General features: G+C 38.9%; 1 protein-coding gene and 1 pseudogene across 3 annotated transcripts in view; one reads left to right on the forward strand and one right to left on the reverse strand.

Moving 5' to 3' along the window:
- Window positions 1-24,732, forward strand: part of RPS6KB1 (ribosomal protein S6 kinase B1) — a 47,704-nt gene that overhangs the window by 5,643 nt on the left and 17,329 nt on the right. For 2 of the 3 annotated variants that reach the window (XM_003131671.5, XM_021067293.1), the window contains exons 2-7: window positions 6,517-6,566; window positions 7,577-7,697; window positions 9,466-9,534; window positions 20,806-20,953; window positions 23,053-23,110; window positions 24,572-24,672. In XM_003131671.5, coding sequence (XP_003131719.1) covers window positions 6,517-6,566; window positions 7,577-7,697; window positions 9,466-9,534; window positions 20,806-20,953; window positions 23,053-23,110; window positions 24,572-24,672 — 547 coding nt within the window. Of the gene's footprint in view, window positions 1-4,279; window positions 4,956-6,516; window positions 6,567-7,576; window positions 7,698-9,465; window positions 9,535-20,805; window positions 20,954-23,052; window positions 23,111-24,571; window positions 24,673-24,732 lie in introns of those variants that run through there. The other variant, XM_021067294.1, reaches the window with a different exon arrangement.
- LOC102157559 lies at window positions 942-4,519 on the reverse strand (annotated as a pseudogene).

The following is a 24,732-nucleotide window of genomic DNA, read 5'->3' on the forward strand; positions in this document are numbered from 1 at the left end:
AAAAAAAAAACCCTTTAACCATAACCTTGCCTACCTGCCCCTCCCCACACAAAAAAGAAACTGCATCAAGTTGAAACTACAAGAATTTTTTTCTCTTAATGCTGCCCCAACCTTTTGCCTCCTTCTAATCATGAAACATACCTCCCTAGTGTTAGACTTCATCCTGACTTCTTTACAGTGTGAGCAAGTTCTGACTAAAAAAACTTGTGTTTGGGGGGAGCATTTGATCATCCATTGTGTGAGAATACTATCAGTTTTCTTTGCATATCTTTTTTTCTTTTTTTTTTTTTTTGACCGTGTCTGTGGCATGTGGAAGTTTCCAGGGCAGGGATTGACCCTGCGCCACACCAGCAACCACGTTGGATCCGTAACCCACTGTGCCGCAATGGAACTCCTTCTTTGTGTATCTTGTATCTTTGTGTACTGGTATCTTTGAAGAAAAATGAGTTCATTTAAATGTTTTTTGAATTATTCTAAATTTTTCTTTTTTTTTTAGACACACAGCCCATTTTTATTGCAGAAAGAAGTATAAGTAAAAAAGATCATGTCACTTAGTCCCACTGTTTAACCAGTTCACATCTAGTGTTTATTTTTCCAGATTATTTTTGTACACATACACAGGTATAAATATTTTTATGAAATATCACACTATGAATACCTGTTTATATCTTATTTGATATATATATATATATGTATATATGTGTGTGTGTGTGTCTGTATCATTAAGACTGCATAGCATATCCTGCTGGATAGATGCACCAAAATTTACTTAATTCCCTATCAGTGAACATTTTTGTCTAATCTAAAGACAACGTAAACAAGACGTAAAATGACATCTTTGTATATCTCTAGCATAATTGTTTTCTTAGGATAAAGTCCTGGAAATGGAATTGCAAGGTCTAAGAGATTATGAATATTTTTAAGGCTTCCCAACATTGTCTTTAAGCTGTGTCTAGTATATCTTGCTTCCAAACAAATTCCTTTGTGTAGCCAGTGCCCAATCCACAGCTTTCAGCACAGGTGAGGATGGCCAGGGCACCCCAATCAACACTCCTGCCCAGCCTGTCAGCCTTGAGGTGGTGGGGCAGCTGAGGCATGATCTGGAATTCAAATATTCTCTTGGCACCACAGGGGCAGTCTGGAATATCCTTTTCTTGAGGAATATTTTCACCAGCAATCCAGATGGGGGCAACCCCTTTGCCATATCTGAAAATCTGTTCTGGTTCAAGGAATATTTTAGTTTTAAACTTATGGGAAATTCTATCTTCCCTAGATTCATGCTTTGCCATGGAATCCAGTTCTTCATCGGGTGCTTTGCCCATGCTCCCTGTAATCTCTGATTCATCTTCTTTTTCTACAACTTCGGGCATAATCTCATCTTCTGTTCCTATTACAGTTTCACATTTTGGAAGAAGGAAGTTGGGGTCTGGGACTGTATTGTCCAAATTATCTGCTTGTACAGAAGCCTGCTTATGTCCCCATCTCCAGTCCAGTGCCTGATGCTCCTTACTGCAGTAATGTGCCTGGTGACATCTGGAGCATGTTTTGGGGCCTAAACAGCCAACAAACCCTGCAGAGATGAGCACCAAACCTGAGCAGGAGGCTCAGGGATTCTCCTGTTTCTGGGAGAGGATCCTCAGAAGGTGGTTCATAGGAGTAGAAGTCATTTCTCCTGGATAGCTAATTTCTAAAATCTAGGGGGCTGATGACCCTGTTCTTGGGTGGCTGTCAGGTTAGAATGCTCAACTCTAACCACTTGATTTAGGTCCCCAGAACTTAGTCTCTTTGGAGAAAGAATTCAGCAAAGAGATTAAGGGTAGTGAGGCAATTAAGTGTTTATTTAAAGAGAGAGAGAAGATGGGGGTGGCAGGTGTATAGAAGGGGAGAGAGAAAGACAGCAAGAGAGGAAGGGCTATTCTCAAATTTTCAATGAAAACTTTTAACACTTCTAATTTTTATATTTATTTTATCATATGTGTGTCTTTTTAGGGCCACACCTGTGGCATATGGAGGTTCCCAGTCTAGGGGTCCAATCGAAGCTTCAGCTGCCGGCCTACGCCACAGACACAACAACGCCAGATCCGAGCCGAGTATGTGACCTACACCACAGCTTACGGCAATGCTGGATCCTCAACCCACTGAGGAAGGCCAAGGATTGAACCTGTGGCCTCATGGATACTAGTCGGGTTTGTTAACCTCTGAGCCACAACAGGAACTCCTATTTTATTTTTTAATTTTTATTATTATTTTTTGTCTTTTTAGGGCTGTACCTGTGACATATGGAAGTTCCCACATTGAATCGGAGCTGTAGTTGTTGGCCTACACCACAGCCCATGGTAATGCCGGATCCTTAACCCACTGAGCGAGGCCAGGGATGGAACCCGCAACCTTATGGGAATTTTTCAGGTTCTTAACCTGCTGTGCCACAACTGGAACTCCAACATTTCTAATTTTTAGAACCTATTTTCAATTATGTGATATCTTCTTATATAAATAAAAGAATTCATAATCAGACTATATTTAAGAATACTCATTTTAAAGCTATATTTTTAAATATTAATAACTGAATTTTTGCTGCTGAGGTTTTTTTTTTTTAATAATTCAGTGACATTTAGTATATTTATAGAGTTGTACAACCATCCCCACAGTTTAATTTTAGAATATTTCCATTGCCCTCAAGAGAAACTTTGGGTCCATTTATAGTCTCTCCTCATAGCCACCCCTAGCCCTAGGCAACCACTAGTCTATTTTCTTTTTTTTCTTTTTTTTTGTCTTTTTGTCTTTTTTGTCTTTTTTAGGGTGACACCTGTGGCATATGGAAGTTCCCAGGATAGGGGTCCCATCAAAGCTTTAACCTCCAGCATCCACCAGAGCCACAGCAATGCAGCCACATCTGTGACCTACACCACAGCTCATGGCAATGCCAGATCCTTAACCCACTGAGTGAGGCTAGGGATCTAATGCACATCCTCATGGATGCTAGTCAGGTTTGCTAACTGCTGAGCCACGATGGGAACTCCCAACCACTAATCTATTTCCCATATCTGTAAATTTACCTTTTCTGGACAGTCAGTGGAAATGGAATTATATAATATGTGGCCTTTTGCGGTTGGCTTCTTTCACTTAATGTTTTTGAGGATCATCTGTGTGTAGTACATATCAGTGCTTCATTCCCTTTTATGGCCAAATAGTATTCCATTGATCAACCACATTTATCATTTCACCAGTTAATGTTCATTTGAGTTGTTTCCATTTTTTGGCTATTGTAAATAATATTGCTGTGAACATTTGTGCCTAAGTATTTGTGGAACATATATTTTCATTTCTCTTGGGTAGATACCTAGGAGTATTTTTGCTGGATCATATGGTAAGTCTATGTTTAATTTTTGAAGCAACTGCCAAACTGTTTTCTGAAGTGGTTGTACCATTTTACCTTGCCGCCAGCAGTGTGTGAGGGTTCCAGTTTCTCTACATCCTTGCCAAACTTGTTATTTTTTTGTCTTTTTATTTATATCCATCCTAGTTGATATGAAGTGGTATCTCAGTGGTTTTGGTTTGAATTTCCTTAGTGGCTAATGATGTTGAACACCCTTTAATGTGACTTGGCCATTTAAATGTCTTTGGAGAAATTTCTTTCAGTAGTGTTTTAGAGTTATCAAATATAGAAGACTTACGCTTTTTTTGTTATTTTTTTTCCAAGTATTTTATTCTTATTGATACTACTGTGAACAGAGTTATCTGCATTTCTTTCTTTCTTTTTTTTTTTTTTTTTTGTCTTTTTTTAGAACCCCCTGTGCCATATGGAGGTTCCCAGGCTAGGGGTTGAATTGGACCTTTTTTTTCTTTTTTCTTTTCCTTTTTTTTTTTTTTTTTTTTTTTTTTTGTTACACCCACAGCATGTGGAAGTTCCCAGGCCAGGGATTGAACTTGCAACCACAGCAGCAACCCTAGCCACCTCAGTGACAGTGCTGGATCCTTAACCCGATGGGCTGCAAGGAAACTCCCCTTAATCCAATTAAAAAAAATTTTTTTTTTTAAATTGAGTTGTAGAGTTCTTTATATGCTGCTATTCTGTGGATTGTTGTTGTTGTTGTTGGGGAGGCACCCCTTGGCATGTGGAATTCCTGGGCCAGAGATCAGATCCGAGCCACAGTTGTGACTTGGGCCACAGCTGCAGCAATGCCAGGTCCTTTAACCCACTGTGCTGGACCAGGGATTGAATCTGCATCCTGGCACTGCAGAGATGCTGCCAATCCCATTTGGCCACAGCAGAAACTCCTCTTTTCACTCTCTTGATGATGTCTTTTGAAGTGCAAAAGTTTTAAATTTTGAATAAATCCACTTTGTTTTTTTCTTCAATCTTTTGTGCCTTTCATGATCTCTCTTAAGAAATCATTGCCTTTATTGAGATCCTGAAGATTTACTCCCTGCTAGGTTTCTTCTAAGAGTTTTATAGTTTCAGTTCTTATATTTCAGTGTGTGATGCATTTTGATGTACGGTGTGAAAGTAGAGGTCCATAGTAAATTTTTGCATGTGGAGTTCCAATTGTCCCAGTACCACTTACTGAAAGATTGCCTCTTTCCCATTGATTTCCTCACATCTTGGTCAAAAATCAGTTGACTGTAAATGAAAAGCTTTATTTCTGGGCTCTCAATTCAATTTCAGTGATTTATATTTCTGTCCTTATGCCAGTACATGCTGTGTTGATTGTTCTTGCTTTGTAGTACATTTTGAAATTAGGACATGTCAGTCCCCTAACTTTGTTCTCCCTTTTTAAGATTGTCTTGGGCTCATGTTTCTGAGTGAATTTTAGGATTAGCTTGTCAGCTTCTGCAAGAAGGAAACATTGGATTTTTATGGAATTGAGTTGAAACAGACCAATTTGGTTACTATTGCCACTTTAACAACATAAAGTCATCTGATCCAGGAATGTGGAATGTCTTGATTTATTTAGGTCTCTTATTTATTTATTTATTTTTATTTATTTATTTACTTATTTATTTATTGCTATTTCTTGGGCCGCTCCCGCAGCATATGGAGGTTCCCAGGCTAGGGGTCCAATCAGAGCTGCAGCTGCCAGCCCACACCAGAGCCACAGCAACGCAGGATCCGAGCCACATCTGCAACCTACACCACAGCTCACGGCAATGCCGCATCCTCCTTAACCCACTGAGCAAGGGCAGGGATCGAACCCACAACCTCATGGTTCCTAGCCGGATTCGTTAACCACTGCGCCACGATGGGAACTCCTATTTAGGTCTTTTAAAATGTCTTTCAGCAGTGTTTTGGAATTATTGAATATATATGTCTTACACTTTTTTGTTAAATTTTTTTCTAAGTATTTTATTCTTATTGATACTACTGCGAACAGAGTTATTTTCATTTCTTTCTTTTTTTTTTGGTCTTTTTTTAGGGTCCCCTTTGCCATATGGAGGTTCCCAAGGTTCCCAGGCTAGGGGTCGAGTCAGAGCTATAACTGCTGCCCTATGCCACGGCCACAGCCACAGCAACACCAGATCCGGGCTACGTCTGTGACCTACACTACAACTCATAGCAACACTGGATGCTTAACCCCACCGAGCAAGGCCAGGGATTGAACCTGCATCTCATGGATACTAGCCAGATTCGTTTCCACTGAGCCGCAACAGGAACTTCTCTTAATTTCATTTTTGAATTGTTCATTGCTAGTATAGAAAAAGTTAATTAAGTTTTGCAGTCATTTATGCTGTTGTCAGAATAAATGGCCAGTATGACTCCTCATAACTTGAGAGTGTACACACTTAATTGTTTTGGTTTGATCAGCCACATCGTATACTACAGTATCTTGGACAGGTTGTGATTACCCTAGCCTTAGTTAGGTTGTAGTTACATGAGGTTTGTAGCATTATGTTAATCTTATAAGAAGCATATCAGAATAGGACCTTTTGTAAGTCATTTGAAGGAAAATTTTGAAGGAAAAATCACCTGGTTTTGTTTGTAGATTTTTTTTTTTTTTTTTTTTTTGGTCTTTTGTTGTTGTTGTTGTTGCTATTTCTTGGGCCGCTCCCATGGCATATGGAGGTTCCCAGGCTAGGGGTTGAATGGGAGCTGTAGCCACCGGCCTACGCCAGAGCCACAGCAACGCGGGATCCGAGCCGCGTCTGCAACCTACACCACAGCTCACGGCAACGCCGGATCGTTAACCCACTGAGCAAGGGCAGGGACCGAACCCGTAACCTCATGGTTCCTAGTCGGATTCGTTAACCACTGCGCCACGACGGGAACTCCTGTTTGTAGATCTTTGATGAGTAGCATCTGTAACTTAGTTGTCACATCAGATTAGAGAGGAAATTCCCATAGTATTGTTTGGGTATCTTATTTTGTTCATTACCACATTTGCTTATTATTAAAGTATAGAGAATTTGTAAGCTGATTTATTTCATTTATTCTCCTTCAGTAATGTTGGGTAAAGCATTACATTTTCAATTTGTTATTTTTGAGATTATTTATTTTTAAAACTTTAATGTATTTTTCAGGGTCAGTTAAATGAAAGCATGGACCATGGGGGAGTTGGACCATATGAACTGTAAGTTTATATGAAAAGGTTTCACTGTGCTGTCTTTCTTTTAAGTAAGTTATATCAGATCCAGTTCATAGCCATCATGTGATTTCAATAATGTGTTCTTAAATATGTAGTCATATATATATAGACTTGGTTTATTGAGTTTGGCACCAATATAATAACATATCTGAAGTTTTGAGATCATGTATGGATTTTGAGAAAATGATTATTTGTTCCAACTCAGTGTGCTGAGTATGAGTCTGAGTGTTAGGAATTTTATTAGTTTAATACAGAGAACCACCTTTTCTTACTAAAAAATAAAAATTTTAGAAATGCCCCCCAAATCAAATACTTCTTGTTTTGCTTGTAATATATCATTCATACAGAGATTTGTGCAATTTTAAGTCATTTTAGGCAAGCTCCATTAGGTAAGTATGGTGTTTACTCTGCTCTCTACCCCCATCCTCAAGTAAAAAGCCTTGTATTGCTGGGAGATCACTTCTATAGAAAGCATTTAAATGACAGATAAAATTATCGCCCTTTTTGGAGTCTTTAAATTAAGCAGATAAGGCAGGATGCATGGATACAATTTATTAGCAAGATTTTTTCTTAATATAAAGATTTGGACTAATTGGGTACTTTTAGAAAGCTCTCAGATTGTCTGCTGAAGTTGCCAGTGAGGTTGGATAATACCTATCTCATAGAAATTTTGAGTGAACTAAATGTAAATAACTAGAATTTTTTTCTTGTCAGTTTAATAAACTTGTTCTAATATATTTTAGTTTGGGGGTACTTGATGCTTATAAAAAAAGTAATAGCACATTCTCTAAACAAGTAGATAAGCAAATAATTATCAAGCCACCCTAATATTGACCTACAATGTCATTGAATCATTAGCTTACTTAGAGCACAGATACTAAATATGCTGTCATGTACTCTTTTTCCTTAACTGGATTATAATTTTCTTTCTAACAATATCCTAAAGATAATTTAACTTTTTGCAAATTTACTTTTGGTTTTGCTTTTCTCCCCAGTGGCATGGAGCATTGTGAGAAATTTGAAATCTCAGAAACTAGTGTGAACAGAGGGCCAGAAAAAATAAGACCAGAATGTTTTGAGCTACTTCGGGTACTTGGTAAAGGGGGCTATGGAAAGGTAGGAAGTATTTTGAAATGAGAGCTGATGTTCGTCTTGGGTAGATTAATTTTTATACCCTATTTCCACAGTTTTCTTTAGTCTTTGTTAGCCATCAGCAAAGGCTGTGATCACTTACCTGGTATTATTTGAGGGATGCACAGATGTTCTCCTTTTCCTACCATCATTCATATAAAAGCACTTTATGGGCACTCAGTCATTATTCGTTGAATAAACAGCTGTGCCAGGCAAAGTCTGTTATTAGAGGATTCATTCCTTTTGGTTAAATGGTGTCTATAGGTATCCTTTTAAAAAAACAAGCAAATTGCTCCTTACTTTCTTTTTTTTTGTTTGTTTGTTTTTTTATGGCCACACCCTTGGCATTTCAAAGTTCCCAAGTTAGGGGTCAAATCGGAGCTGCAGCTGCCAGCCACAGCAACACGGGATTCAAGCCGAGTCTGTGACCTACACCGCAGCTCAGCGGCAATGGTGCATCCTTAACCCACTGATCAAGGCCAGGGATTGAACCCGTGTCCTCATGGATACTATTCTGGATTCATTACCACTGAGCCACAATGGGAAGTCCTCACTCCTTACTTTCAAAGGCACATTAAATTGTTAGCTGATACTGAGACCTTAATCTAAATTGATTTTCTTTGATCTGCAGTATTTGGAGCAATAGAGTTAGGGAAGCTGGGAGTTCCCTAAGGTTCCGGCATTCCTGTGAGCTGTGGTGTAGGTTGCAGACTCTGCTTGGACTCTGTTGCTGTGGCTGTAGTGTAGGCTGGGAGCTGTAGCTCCCTTTCAACCCCTAGCCTGGGAACCTCCATATGCTGCGGATGTGGCCCTAAAAAAACAAAAAGACACATGGAAAAAAGGCAGAATTTGGATAACATTCAGTAGTTAGGATTAAGCTTGGAACTGTTTATGCTGTTGTGTGCAGTTAATTTTTTGCAAAGCATGACATTTATAGTTTATTCTTAGGCGTAAGGACATATTCTGATATGCTGTTATCATCTTGAATGTGTTACACAGGCACTGTGAATCTCAGATATTTTAGCTGTTGCATGAAAATGAAAATGCTAGCCATTTTAAGGAATAGGTAATTCCTGTCAATTATTACTAGTTTTATGTGGAGCATCCCCTGGAATAAATTTTTTTTTTTTTTGGTCTTTTTGCCATTTCTTGGGCTGCTCCCGCGGCATATGGAGGTTCCCAGGCTAGGGGTCTAATCAGAGCTGTAGCTGCCAGCCTGCACCAGAGCCAGAGCAACGCGGGATCCGAGCCGCGTCTGCAACCTACACCACAGCTCACGGCAACGCCGGATCCTTAACCCACTGAGCAAGGCCAGGGATTGAACCCGCAACCTCATAGTTCCTAGTCGGATTCGTTAACCACTGCACCGCAATGGGAACCCCCTGGAAGAAATTTATGAAATGTTTTATAATTTCTATGTGTCTGGCAAAGCTGATTATTGCTGTTTCTATTCAAACTTGGATTTTATGTGTAAAGTAACACAGTGCTCATTATTAGATGGTCATTACCCAACTTTGCCACCAGATGTCAGCAGACAAAACAAAAATTGCATGTTGAGCAACACTTTTCACCACTAAATCTTTAAATAGTCTGTTTTTTAGTTTTTTATTTTTGTATACAGTCCTTCATGGTACTAGATTCTGTAAGAATACAGACTTCTATGTCATTTGCTTTTTGTAACTAGGAATTAAAGGAGTGAGTGTGACCAGCAATAGTTTAGCTTTAATAACATACACTTTTATTTTTCATCCAGGTTTTTCAAGTACGAAAAGTAACAGGAGCAAATACCGGGAAAATATTTGCCATGAAGGTGCTTAAAAAGGTGATTCCCATCCCCCACCCCTAACTATATTCTTAATTACTATAAAACCCATATTTTGGTCTAATACTCAGTCAAAAACTAGCACAATTATTAGTCCTCTTGGAGTGTGGGACATATTTTACTGTTGTTATTCCTGTATTGTTTCTGCTTGGTGAGGGTGGAGAGGAGAGCTCTTTCAGGCCTCCTCTGAGGTAACTCTTTTAGCCCTTTGTTCTGGTCTCTGTATTTCCAAGTAATGAGCATATTCTGCTGTGATTTAATTCAGCAGCTTTAGAATATATGTTGACTTCGTATTTTATTATTTTTTACTTCTCTCTCCCTTTTTCTCATCTTCATCTTGCTTCATTTTCTTCCTATTTACTATTATCTTCTCACCCCTTCCATCAACTTTGTAAACACACCTTTCAGGCCACTGCTCCCTTATTAGATAATCTGTTACTTCCATTTATTTTCCTAGGGACCTTCTATCCTGTTCTCACCTGTACTGATAGTTCTCTGGGCATAGCTCTCATTACTGACTCTCCCTTCACCACAATCCTTGGAATCCCCTTGACTCCTTCACTGTTGAGTCCTATGTTTCCTGGATTGTGTATCTTCCTTTTTCTTAGTTTCTATCTTGTCCCTTTGTTTTGGTGACCATTTACTAATGAGTTCCCGAGAAACTGATTGAAGGTTAAATTTTTTTGGAAATTTATTGCCTGTTTGAAATTTTTCGTATTATATCCTTGTTTTCATGCAGTTTTGAAGTTGAAAATCATTTTCACACAGGATTTTGTACCATTTTCATCTAGCCTTGAGTGTATCTGTGAGAAGTCCTTGATTCTGATTCCCAATCCTTTATAGATTTATTTTTCTTTAAGATATTTAAGATTTTCTTTATTTTCTTTTTCTTTTTATGGCCACACATGCAGCAAAGTTCCTGGGCTGAGGGTCAAATTGGGTCAAATTGGAGCTGCAGCTGCTGACTTACACCATAGCCACAGCAATACCAGATCCAGGCTGCTTCTGAGACCTACATGGCATCTTGCGGCAATGCCGGATTCTTAAACCACTGAGTGAGGCCAGGGATTAAACCTGCATTCTCATGGATACTGTGTTGAGTTCTTAACCTGCCGAGCCATGACAGGATCTCCCTAAGATTTTCTTTTTCCACATGCCTATGGTATGTGGAAATTCCTTGGCCAGGGATCGAACCTGCACCACGGCAGGAACTATGTCAGATTCTTAACCCACTGAGCCTCCTGTGAATTCCAAGAGTTTCTTTCTCTTTTTGATGTTCTAAATGTTTACAGTGATGTGGCTTCCTTTGTTGTTGTTTTGGTTTTTTTATTTTTTATTTTTTTTATTTTTATTTTTTCATCTTTTTGCCTTTTCTAGGGCCACTCCTGCTGCATATGGAGGTTCCCAGGCTAGGGGTCTAATTGGAGCTGTAGCCGCTGGCCTAACCCAGAGCCACAGCAATGTGGGATCCGAGCCTCGTCTGCGACCTACACCACAGCTCACGGCAACACCGGATCCTTAACCCACTGAGCAAACCTGCAACCTCATGGTTCCTAGTCACATTCGTTAACCACTGCGCCACAACGGGAACTCCTGATGTGGCTTACTTTGGATCTTATTATTTTATTTTAATTTTTACTCTTAAAAGTTTGTCTTTTAGCTCTAGGCAGTTTTCTTTTCTGAGCACTTTGATAATCCCCCCCCCTTTTTTTTTGTCTTTTTGCCATTTCTTGGGCCGCTCCTGCAACATATGGAGGTTCCCAGGCTAGGTGTTGAATTGGAGCTGTAGCCACCGGCCTACGCCAGAGCCACATCTGTGACCTACACCACAGCTCACAGCAACGCTGGATCCCCAACCCACTGAGCAAGAGCAGGGACCGAACCTGCAACCCCATGGTTCCCAGTTGGATTCATTAACCACTGAGCCACAATGGGAACTCCCCCCCATTATTTATTTGCATGTTGGATCTCCCAGATTGATCATTTTTTTTTTTTTTTTTGTCTTTTTACCTTTTCTAGGGCCACTCCTGCTGCATATGGAAGTTCCCAGGCTAGGGGTCTAATTGGAGCTATAGCCGCCGGCCTACACCAGAGCCACAGCAACGCAGGATCCAAGCCTCGTCTGCAATCTACACCACAGCTTAGGGCAACGTTGGATCCTTAACTCACTGAGCAAAGCCAGGGATCGAACTTGCAGCTTCATGGTTCCTAGTCGGATTCATTAACCACTGTGCCACGATGGGAACCTTTTCCATTTGTCCATTTCCTTTGTCCTTTTGTTTACTTTCTGAGATTTTTTTTCTAGCAATTTATTTTCTAACAATTTTGTGGGTTTTTTTTTTAAGCTATCATATATGTGGTTTCCCAAAACTCTTTTTTGTTGCTTTTACAGCAACCTATTTTGTGAGTACAGTATCTTCTTTTATTCCTCTGAGGAATAATTTATTTGAAATGTTCTTTTCTTCCATGCATGTGGCTCTTTTTTTAAGTTCTTATTTTGACTTTGACTGAGGGTTTTTTTTTTTTTTTTTTTTTGCCACATCACAGGCCTTCTTTGTGCTCTTCATCGCGCCCTTCATTGATTGTATTTAGGAGTGGAACCCTGAAAAGCTGATCACAAGTTCTAAGGGTTCCTGCTGTGGTGCAACAGGATTGATAATGTTCTCTGTACTGGCAGGGACTCAGGTTTGATCCTCAGCCCAGTGCAGTGGGTTAAGGATCCGACATTGCCACAGCTGTGTTGTAGGTCATCCCTCCAGTTCAGATGCGATCCCTGGCCCAGGAACTCCGTATGCTGAAAAGAGAAAAAGTAGTTCTATGTGTGTAGGCTTCTCTGTGGTAAAGTCCCGTGATTAAGTGGCAAATGACTGAAGGTGTCTGAAGGTCAGTGTCTTTTGTCTAGTAAGGATCAGTTGGTGCTGAGGAAGATCCTCTATTCTTTTGCCGAGAAAAAGCATTCTGGAGATAGAGATCTCATCTTTCAACAAAGTTTCACTGAAGTCAAGTTCTTACTTTAGCACTCCACTCTGTATCTGATCTTTCACTCTTTTTTTCTTTTTCTTTTTTTTTTCCCCTATATCTCTCCAAGCTGTAGTTTCCTGGCTGATTAATATGGGGATGGGAATCTTGTTGGCTTGTTTGTTCCTTACAGATACTTTTAGATAATTTCCCTGTTTTCAGTCCTTCTGCCTTCTGAAGTCCCTTATGACTCCAGTTTTTTCCCTTTCCTTCTTTTTGTTTTTGCTTCTAATTTTTGAACCCTACTAGGGGTTCTGTTGATGAATTAGACTTCTTTTGAGTTATTCCTCTTTGCAGGCATTGGCACCTGCCAAGGAATAATTGCTTTATGCCCACTCTGTCTTCGCCTTTTCAGGTGTGGAATTATATGTGTTTCTTAGTTTTTTTTTTTTTTTTTTTTTTTTTTTTTTTTTTTTTTTTTTGTCTTTTTAGCTATTTCTTGGGCTGCTCCCGCAGCATATGAAGGTTCCCAGGCTAGGGGTTGAATCGGAGCTGTAGCCACCGGCCTACACCAGAGCCACAGCAACTCAGGATCCGAGCCGCGTTTGTAACCTACACCACAGCTCACGGCAACGCCGAATCGCTAACCCACTGAGCAAGGCCAGGGGCCGAACCCGCAACCTCATGATTCTTAGTCGGATTCGTTAACCACTGCGCCACGACGGGAACTCCTGTGTTTCTTAGTTTTATCGAAGATGGATTATGTATGTTTGGTTTCTTGTTCTTTTTGTTTGTTTTGGTTGTTTTAGGTTTTTGGTTTGTTTGTTTATTAGTTTGGCTATAACCATGATATGTGGAAGTTCTGGGCCAAGGGTCAAACCTGAGACATAGCAGTGACAGTGCCCAATCCTTAACCTGCTGTGCCACCAGGGATTTTCATGGCTTCATATTCTTTTTGTTTGGGATTGACTTCTGAAAAGCTCTCATTGTCTTAAATTTTAGTAGAAAACTGTATTAAAAGACAATCAAAATGACTTTCAAAAATTATAAGGTTTGTAATACTTTGGTTCTTATATTTTTCCTGATTTTTACTTATGCTGTACAAATGACTTCTTAATTTAAAAGCCAAGGAATAAATACCATGACTACAATTTTATTGGTGATTTTCTTAAAGAAGCAATTTAAGTATTCTATTTCAGTTTTTGCATCAGTAAGCTGGAATTAATCTCCTGTTTAGCTTTCCCATTGGAATCATTTGAAATTGATGTTTTTTAATCTGTAAAATATGTTAAGTCTAAAATGAAGACAATATAATATTTATTCTAGAAATACTGAAAGAAGTATTGGTCAAGAGTCTTAGAGTAGCCCATTCCTTTTGATATGTTGCTTATACATGCCTGATAATCAGTGGTGACCAAAATTAGTCATAATTATATCTTGAGTGAAGTATGTTTCTGGCACAGGTAGCTTTTTTTTTTTTTTTTTTTTTTTTTTTTTTTTTTTTTTTTTTTTTAGGGACACATCTATGGCATATGGAAGTTCTCAGGTCAAATGAGAGCTACAGCTGCTGGCCTATACCAGAGCCACAGCAACACAGGATCTGAGCCGTGTCTGCAGCCTACACCATACAGCTCATGGCAATGCCAGATCCTTAATGCACTGAGCAAGGCCAGGGATCAAACCCGCATCTTTGTGGACCCTAGTCGGTTCATTAAATGCTGAGCCACGAAGGGAATTCCTTGGCACAGATAGCTTTAATGAAAAGAAGAGGGTGTTGATTTTTCTTTAGACTTATGGTAAGTGGGCATGGTGTATTGGGAAATCCTTAGACTGCATTGCTGCTACATATCAGGCCTCCCTTTTGTGTCCAGGCATCTAAGAACTTACTTACCTGCCTCTCCTTTTGCTTAGCTACCATTCCTTTCCACTGTTGGGTTTTTGTTTTTGTTTTTTTCCCCCAAGCCTGTCTAGAGAACCAGATACTCATTCTTTCCTTGCTGAAAACAAGCTTACAGCAAAAATAATGAAAGTGGAAAGGTTGCTGCTTATTTTTGAGGTTTTACTTCCTAAATTCCCTAGGTAGGATGACTGCCCCCTTTGAGTTTCTTCTTTCTGATTTTGTTATCTTGGCAGCAGAGAGTACTAACCCTCTTGATCTGAGTATGTGGTAAGATACTCAGATACCTCTTTCCAGCCCTTAAGATGAAATTAGAATAAACCAAGTGTTTCCTTATCTTAAATGGGTTGTTTACATCTGGACAATCTGTTTGGGTTTATATTTCACCTGAAATTGTTTACTCATTATGAGAATGGTCCCATTTGGGTATTTGCTTAAGGCAGAATGTTGAGAAAAGACTATTTCCAATAACTATCTCTTTACCATACCAGTTGTAACAAAAATTTACTCTGGAATCAAAATACTATTGCCTGTGGCATTAGTTCAGCTCACACCTTGAATTTTAAAACCTTTGGCCAAAGGCTCGTGGCTCACAGGTTGGTCATATTTCTTTCATTCCTTCTTTTATTGAACCAACTGAGAACCAGCAATGTGCCAGCATTGTGCTAGGTACTAACTAGGATTTAGCACTTGAGACAGAGGTAGTCTCTGCCTCTCACTCTGCTTACTGTGTAATTCAAGGAAAGAACCAATAAGCTTATCCATACAATCTCTCTTCTGCTTTGATCAAAACTTTTTTGACTTTGAGGTTTAAGCCTATCCTACTTTCTTTTTTTTTTTTTTTTTTTTTTTTTTTTTTTGGTCTTTTTGCCTTTTCTTGAGCTGCTCCTGCAGCATATGGAGGTTCCCAGTGTAGGGGTCTAATCGGAGCCGTTGCTGCCGGCCTACACCACAGCCACAGCAACTCGGGATCCCAGCCAAGTCTGCAACCTACACCACAGCTAATGGCAACGCTGTATCCTTAACCCACCGAGCAAGGCTAGGGATTGAACCCGCAACCTCATGGTTCCTAGTCAGATTCTCTAACCACTGAGCCACGACGGGAACTCCAAGCCTATCCTACTTTCTTACCTTTTATCAGTCTTTTTTTCTCTCACTTCCAAGTCTTGTCCTGGGTGTTCTTACTCTCCTTGTATTAAGTAAGTAATAACTATAGTCTACCCTTCTAATTTGTGTGTGTGTGTGTGTGTGTGTGTGTGTGTGTGTGTGTGTTTAGGGCCACACCCCGGGCATAGGGAGCCTCCCTGGCTAGGGGTCAAATCGGAGCTGTAGCCACTGGTCTACGCTACAGCCATAGCAATGCCAGATCTGAGCTGAGTCTGGGACCTACACCACAGCTCACAGCAATGCCGGATCCTTAACCCACTGAGTGAGGCCAGGGATCCAACTTGTCTCCTCATATATACTAGTCAGATTTGTTTCTGCTGAGCCATGACAGGAACTCCCTAATTCTTTGTTGATTCCAACTCTGTCAGGGTTCACCTCCGTTCCATTTCACTAGCCCATTTAGCTGTATCCTCCACCTCTGAAACATTGGACTAAAATAGAACAGTAACTTTCTCTCTCTCTTTTTTTTTTTCCTTTTTTAGGGTGGCACCCACAGCATATGGAGGTTCCCAGGCTAGGGGTCGAATTGGAGCTATAGCTGCCGGCCTCCACCACAGCCACAGCAACACCAGATCCAAGCTTCGTCTGCAACCTACACTGCAGCTCACAGGAACGCTGGATTCATAACCCACTGAACAAGGCCAGGGATCAAATCCACACCTTATGGATGCTAGTGAGTTTCACTACTGCTGAGCTACAACAGATACTGCAGAACAGTAACTTCCTCATTTCTTTGTTCCTACGATACTTGGTCTTTGGCCCTAAGCCCTTTAGTCCTTTGACCTTTCTGTGTTTGCTTCAAGGTCTTAGCTCCTTTCTTAGTTCACTTTATTCCTGATCTAGCCTAATGAGCATGGTCTCCCACTTCCGTTACCTGCTATCCCTATTGACCTTATGATCAGGGACGTTCTAATCTTAATCAGTTTAGTTGTTAATGCTCCTTTATTCCTGCATCTCAGCTACTGAACATCACTGGCAGAAAACACACAAACTTTTAAATTGCTGCTGTGGCAAATTCGTAGTCCCCAACTCATGTGGACCCTTAGTATTCACCACCTGTTTTTCCAAATGTCCCCAGACAACTTCTTCCATTCTCTACAACTATTAAGGGCCTTTACTGTCAGTCCCTCTACTCTTTGAAGCTGACTGCCTCTCTTCCCGTTTGAGGATTCACTTGGACTTTCTGTTCTCATCTCTGCTTCCAATACCATATTATGTGCATTTTCACCTGTCTTTACTTTTTTTATCTCCGGGCTTAGTGGGAGATACATTCCTCCTTTCCAAGGCTAAGCCCTCTCTGTATGTTTTGGGTTCCATCTCTTTCTGCCTATACAGAATCTTTTCTCTGTCACTTTTCTCTCTTTTTCCATCCTCTATTCTGACTTCTTTATTTAAATAAATCACATCTTTGCCTTATTTAGAAAACAGTCCTTCCTTCACTCAAGGTCTGTCATAGCTTCCAGCCTCTGCCTTTCATGCTGAATTTCTTGAGAAGTCATGTATTATTTTTTTAACTCACCATATTTTGACTTAACTACTCTTATTTTGATGAAACTCTTGTCCCCTATGTCCCTACAGATCTCCTAATTGCTGAATCCAGTGGTCTTTACTCAATTCATCCTTAATTTACTTCTCTACTGCATTTGAAGCTATTGACTACAGCATTTGGAAACCCTGCTCCCTTGACCTCTGTGATTATTCTTTACTAATTTTTCACTGTATCTCTCAGTTCCTTGCTTCTCAGACTCTCTCAAAATTGCTTATTTAAAAAATTCAAACCTCCTGAACAGTTAAAAAATAAAATCTTTAGCAGTTCCCTTGGTGGTCTTGTGGTCAGCATTCAGTGATTTCACTGTTGTGGCCTGGACTCATTCTCTGGTCTGGGAACTGAGATCCCATATGAAGCTGCTGCAGGCAGTGACAAAAAACAAAACACAAAAAGTACAAGCCTAGAAAGAAAAAGAAGGAAAAAAAAAAAAAAAGAATAGATGTATGCATATGTATAACTGAATTCACTATGCTGTACACCTAAAACTAAAACATTGTAAGTCAACTATACTTCAATTAAATAATAAAAAAAAAACCTTAGTGTCATGAAAGACAGAAGGGTAAGAGGAGTTCCCCTAGTGGCTCAGCAGATTAAGAACCTAACTAGCATCCATGAGGATGTGGGTTCAATGCCTGGTCTTGCTCAGTGGGTTAAGGATCCAACACCGCCGCTGTAGTGTAGGTGGCAGATGTGGCTTGGATCCTGCGTTGCTTTGGCTGTGGTGTAGGCCGGCAGCTGTGGCTCCAGTTCACCTGCTAGCCTGGAAATTTCCATATGCCACAGGTATAGCCTTAAAAAGAAAAAACAACAAACAGCAACCCAAGTTTTAAAAAAAGGATAGGAAGTAGCTCTAGAGTAAAGGAAACTAAAGAGGCAGGACTGCTGAATGCAATGTGTGATGCTTGATTAAATCCTGGATATTAAAAACAACTAAATAGCTATAATAGGTATTACTGATACATCTAGGGAAGTTTGAATATGGACAATGTATTAGAAAACAGTAAGTATATCAATGTTAAATTTCCCAAATGTGATGATTACATTGTGTAATGAAATTGCTGTTCTTAAAAGATACTCAAGAATTTAAGGGCAAAGTGCCATATCTACAACTAACTTTCAAATTGTATAGCAAAAAAAAATTAAAATTCTGAATATACATACATATAGAGAGAGGAGAGATGGAGGTGCAGACAAAGAAAATCTGGCAAGCTTAACACCTGGTGATCACTGTACTATTCTTGCAACTCTTTGGAAAGTTTGAAAATTTTTAAAGATGGGTTTGTTTCTTGTTTTTTTGCAAGAAACCACAAGGAAAAAAAATGGAGTTCCTGTCATGGCGCAGCAGAAATTAATCCAACTAGGAACCATGAGGTTTTGGGTTTGATCCCTGGCCTCGCTCAGTGGGTTAAGGATCTGGCATTGCCCTGAGCTGTCACAGACATGGCTCAGATCCTTCATTGCTGTGGCTGTGGCGAAGGCTGGTAGCTTACAGCTCCGATTAGACCCCTAGCCTGGGAAACTCCATATGCCGAGGGTATGGCCCTAAAAAAGACAAAAGACCAAAAAAAAAAAAAAAAAAAAGAAAAAAGAAAAGAAAAACTGCAGTGGCTTGATGTGGGTTCTCAGTTCCTGGACCAGATGTTGATATTCCTGATTTTAGTCTAGTTCCATAGGGTTTTGTTTTTCTCAGTCCACTTTTGCGTTACTGTTTTTCCACAGTGAGAAAAGCCTGATAACAGCATCAGTACATTTACTCATTTGCTTAGTTGTATAATATATGCCTAATAGTTTGAGAATTAGAATATTAGTAGTACTAGTAGTTACTAAGTGTGGTTTAAGATTTCTTTGCAGGGAGTTCCTGTTGTGGCTCAGTGGCTAACGAATCTGACTAGGAACCATGAGGTTGTGGGTTTGATCCCTGGCCTTGCTCAGTGGGTTAAGGATCCGGTGTTGCCCTGAGCTGTGGTGTAGGTCACAGACATGGCTCGGATCCCCCGTTGCTGTGGCTCTGGCCTAGGCCGCCAAGAAATGGCAAAAAGACAAAAAAAAAAAAAAGATTTCTTTGCAGTTTTTGTTATGCTTACGTATGTCACTAAGAGTAGGTAAATTTGTTTAAATATCTTTTTTCTCCTTTTGTGGCAAAATTATCAAAGTAATAATAGTCCATTAAATTTATGTATTTCTGTTGTATTCAGTTTTATTCCCCTCCCCCATCTTTGTGTATTTAATTTTATTTTTGAAATGTATAAAGCATTAACATGGTTCAAAATTCAAGATTTCCATTTTATCATCACAATAATGATATTTGATTTAGGGAAGAAAAAAAAAGAATGATAAAACCATTAAAGTTTTACTCAGAAGTCCCATTCCCTTTCCTGACTTTCCACTGTCATTAGCCTTTGATTTATCTTAGTTGTGTTCATTATTACAGATATAAGTATGTACATACTGTATTCTTATTTCCTCTTTTACACAAATAGTAGCATACTGTGTATCCTGCCGTGCCCTTTTGCACCTTGCTTCATAGAGATGTTCCTCATTCTTTTTATAGCTTTTTTACACAGTTTTCAGCCAGTATCCTATGCATGGGCATTTAGGTTGCTTCTGAAGTTTCACTTTTATAAATAATATTGCATTGCTAATGTATACGCTTTTTCATGTTACTTGAGGTATATAAGAACTTAGTCCTAGAACTTAGACTTACCATGTCCAAAACGGTGTATCATTTTCCCAAAACTTTTGCTTCCATTTCCTGTTATCAAATGACACCATTTTATTTATACTATTACTTACACAGAAAACGTGGTATCATCTTTTCTGCTCATATCTAGTTAGTTAGCAAGTGCTAATAATACACTTTTACGCTTTTTTTTCCCCATCTTCATTTTCTTAGTTACAGGTTTTACTTCTTGCTTAGTTTACTAGACTCCGAGTGGTGTCATTTCTTCCCTAAAACTTCATACTGCTACTAGAACTGTCTTTCTTAAAGCCAAGGGTCATTCATTCCTCTACCTCAACATTTCTCCTTGGCCTCTAAAATAAGATTCAGATGCCTTTGCCTAGATGCCCAAGCCTTCCATTTCCTGGTTTCCACCTACATCTCCAGCCTCATACAGCTTCTAACAGCTTCTAACCATCCTGAGCTATAGGTTCTTTAGGCATGTCCTGTCCTGTCAAGCCTCTTTTGCATTGGGAATGCCTTTTTTTTACCCTCAGTTTTTCACCTTACTACCTTTTTAGGATACACCTCTGGTATCACCTCCTCCAGGAAGCCTTCTTGCCCGGTCAGATGCAGTTCCTCTGTTCACTCACAGCACCTTGTGCTTAGCCTCCGTTGACTCATCTCTCTTCCCTGGGACTTTGGGCTCCTTTGGGCTGGAGACTGCTTCTGTTAGTTTTGCTTTCTTGTTAAAAGCCTGAAACATGGTAGACATTCAACAGTTAGTGAATCTATGAATAAACTTGATCTGTTTACATTAGAAAAGTTATTTAGGTTTTCATTTACATGTTCACTGCAAAAGTCCAGACAGTGCGTATGTATGTACGAAGCGAATGTCTTCCATCACCTCTGTCTCGTCTCTAGCGGGAACTATGATTAATAGTTTAACATTGGCAAGAAAAGCGCAAAACAGGTTTTCTAGTTACTAGAGAATAAAAATGTCTACTATTTTGTTCTTATAGATCATCTCTTTTCCTTTAGGCAATGATAGTAAGAAATGCTAAAGATACAGCTCATACAAAAGCAGAACGGAATATTCTGGAGGAAGTAAAGCATCCCTTCATTGTGGATTTAATTTATGCCTTTCAGACTGGTGGAAAACTCTACCTCATCCTTGAGTATCTCAGCGGTTAGTACACAGTTTGGTGTAATTGTTTGCATTAGTTCCAGAAAATGGGTCAAAACATTATTTTCCAATAGACAAGTATGATCACATTGTTCTTAAAATTGGCAAATACATTGACATAAGGAAATCAGATTTGACTAGTCGTTTCTTTTTTGCAGATAGATATGAAGGAAACTTTACTTTTTTTCTTTTTTTCTTCTTTTTTTTTCTTTTAAAGTAAACTTTAAATGTTAAGTCTTTTCCCCATCTGTAAAATTTTATCTTAATCCCTTTGTAATCATTTAACAAAATAACAAACATCTAATTGATAGCCATCAAATTGACTGCATTGGGTAAGATACTATATACTCAAACCATTTGTGTTTTTTTCTGAAGTGAAATGGCAAAGTTACTTAGAGTTGTGTAATGTATTGAATATTTTTGGAATTGCATCTTTAAATAGAAGATTTTTTTTGTTTAATGTAGTATTGTTGATAGATTTTGCATTTTACATTGCAAACCACCCACTTTTTCCCAGGCTTACCCATACTAGGAATTTGTGACACCCCACAGCATTTCTAGAACAGGTATCTGTTTTTAGCAAACACACTTGAGTTTTCTGAAAAACAGATTTCATAATAGCCTTTAACATGGAATAGAGAGGTGTAGAATTTAGTAACTTTTTTTTGATTGTTGCCGTTTTTTTCTTGTAACTTTATTTTAATATAGTTTCAGATTTACACAAAAAAGTTACAAGACGAGAGCACAGAGTTCCCATGCACTCTTCACCTAGATTCCCCAAGTCTTTGTCGTTTTACCACAACTGTTTTGTTTCATCATTCTTTCTCTCCCTCTCTGTATATGTATATATGTGTGTGTATATAGGTGTGTATATATACACATATGTGTGTGTGTATATATATATGCACATAATTTTTTTCTGAACTATTTAAGAGAATGTTGCAGATATTCTCTTTATCCCTAAATATTCAGGGTATATTTTTGAAGATTAACAACAGTATCTTAACTACACTAAAATTATCAAATAGGAAATGAATATCAATACAGTGACCTTTCTCTTTAGTTTCCTTTAATATGGAACAGTTTTTCGCAGTCTTTCTTTTTCTTTGTCTTTCATGACCTTGACATTTTCAAAGAGTTCAGTCTAGTTACTTTATAGACTGTATCAGTTTGGGCTAATCTGGTGTTTCCTCAGGATTAGATTCAGGTTATACATTTTGGGGAGGATCATCAGAGTGGCATTGTGTTCTCTGCATATCAGAGCAAGAGGTACATGTTATCTGTATCTTTATTCCATTACCGTTGATGTTAACATAGGTTATATGTACAAGGTGGTGTCTGGCAGTTTTTTCCCCAGTGAAGTTTTCCTTTTGTAATTAGGTATCTTGAGGGGATTTGAAATTATTTAAATATCTCATCTCTCATCAAGCTTTCAGATACAGTTTTCACATCCATTGACTCTTGCCTAAAACAATTAACTATGATGGTTGTCAAGTGATTTTTCTTATCCCATCATTCCTCCTTCATTTATTATTTGGCATTCTACTGTAACAAAGGGCTTTCCCTTTTCCTCCACTTAAAAAGAAAAAAAAGTAGTATTCGTTGATTTATATCATGGTAGACTCATGGATTCTGAGATAATTCAGTGGGATAGCACCCTTCATTATCATTGTTTATTTTGGTATGCAAATTGTGCCATGTTGTTTACAAGACTGTTGCCAAGTTCATCCAGTTTAAGAGTGCTGAGATATGGAATATGAGCATTCACTAATTTGCAAAGACAGTTTAATTATATATTAAAATTTTTCTACATACAAGGAAAATGTTAAGCATTAATCAAGATTTTTTTTTTAACCTCAGGTCTGGAATCTCTAAGTATTTTGAAGTTTATAGATGTGAAACCTAGAATTCCAAACTTTGCGTATTTAACATAAGAATAAGAACATTGCTAAAAATGGAATCCTGAGGACTTAGTTTTAAACCTATAATTTTTAGGATCTGTTTTTTACTTTTATTTAACAAAGGAAAACAAACCGTCTCATTAGAAATGGGTAGAAAATAAAGATTATTTTGTTTCTAATGCCTTTTCCTTTTCTTTTTAGGAGGAGAATTATTTATGCAGTTAGAAAGAGAGGGAATATTTATGGAAGACACTGCCTGGTAAGTGAAATTTTTGTGGCTACATGGATTCAGGTAATAATTCATAAAATTAAAAGCAAAGTTCTTTTCCCCACTGTGGGCAGCCAGATGATTCAGTAAATTGTTCTGGAGCCAGTCACACAGGACTCTTAAGGGGGAGAAGCAGCTTTGGGACTTGGCACCTATTGGAGGTCACATCATTCCTTTGCCCCCAGGCCTTGGGTGGACCGCTCTTCACACCAGTTCCTTACAGAACCATATTCATTGGGGCTTTCTTTCCTTGAATTGGTAATTAAGCTGCCTGCCTTGGCTCTGGGTGAGTGTTGTTTTCTAGTGAAACTTTATGTGTAGAACAATGGGAAGTATCAGAAATCATCTCCTCTTTTTTTGTAGACTTTCCAGTTCCCAAGGTGCAGTCTTAGGGAAGGTGATAAGCCTGCACACATCATCTGTGGATTGATTCAGTGGCCAGGATGGGACTACCCTCCTATTTCTTAAGATGGCATCTGCTTCATATTAAAAATATACACACCCTTTTGTGAGATGACAGTATTGGGTAACAATAAATCAGTTTATCCTACACATTAATTGAATAGAAAACACTTAAATGTTTTTTCTACCTTAATTACCAAACTGCATTCCATTGTTTAATTTCAGGCCTTTTCTAACACAGAAGCTGCATTTAAGAGCCTTAGGGATGAAGTGCCCTTTTTTGGAGGAGGCTCTCTGAGCCGTGTTGGAGGCTGTGTTTGTGGTCCTGCTGGCTGTGAAACTGCCTCAGTCCTCTAGGACACACCCTCTCCATCCTGGAGTAATCTGCAGGATTGCAACATTGTTATGCAGCCAGTATTGCAGTGCCTTGTGCTTTTCGAATCCAGACAGGGTTGACTCAGCCCTTTATTCTTTTGAGGTAGATAAATTTGAGTGTCACACAGTTTATAGTTGTGGGCTGGCTGGCAAGAGGGAGGGCAGCTATTGTGGGCATGAGCTGTATATAAATATGCAGCTATATTAAGTAAGGGATGAGTGGGCTTCTAAAGGTCAGGTTGTAAGGTATCTTTTGAAACTAAGACTTGATCTTTGAGAATAACAAAGTTCCTTATTTCCTATGGGATTTAGAAATTGGGGGTGGGTGGGAGAAATTTGCTTTGATCTGAATGACTATTGGCCCAGTTCCTACACAGATAGAACAAAACATGACTAGTAACAGTTTGGCATATTCTGGACTTTGCAATTTTAGCAATGTGTTCCAATGATGAAACAAAACATTTTATAGTTTCACTAAATGAGTGAAACATAAATGTCTCCATGCCTTTTGGCAGCATCCTATGCCATCTCTTTTCCCCATACCCACCCCCACCCCCACCCCCACTAATTTGGTCTTTGGTGCATGTTTGTTTCTTTCAAGGAATTGTACTCCATACATAAACTGCTTTGAGTAGATGACTCTTTTTAATTTTATTAAACCACTTTTGTTTCCAGCTTTTACTTGGCAGAAATTTCCATGGCTTTGGGACATTTACATCAAAAGGGGATCATCTACAGAGACCTGAAGCCGGAGAATATCATGCTTAATCACCAAGGTGGAGATATACTGTAAACAATTCTATAGTAAATATAATCATCTTAAAATCCTTCCATAC

The sequence above is a fragment of the Sus scrofa genome, chromosome 12 (genome assembly GCF_000003025.6).
Source record: "Sus scrofa isolate TJ Tabasco breed Duroc chromosome 12, Sscrofa11.1, whole genome shotgun sequence".
NCBI classification, from domain to species: Eukaryota; Metazoa; Chordata; class Mammalia; order Artiodactyla; family Suidae; genus Sus; species Sus scrofa.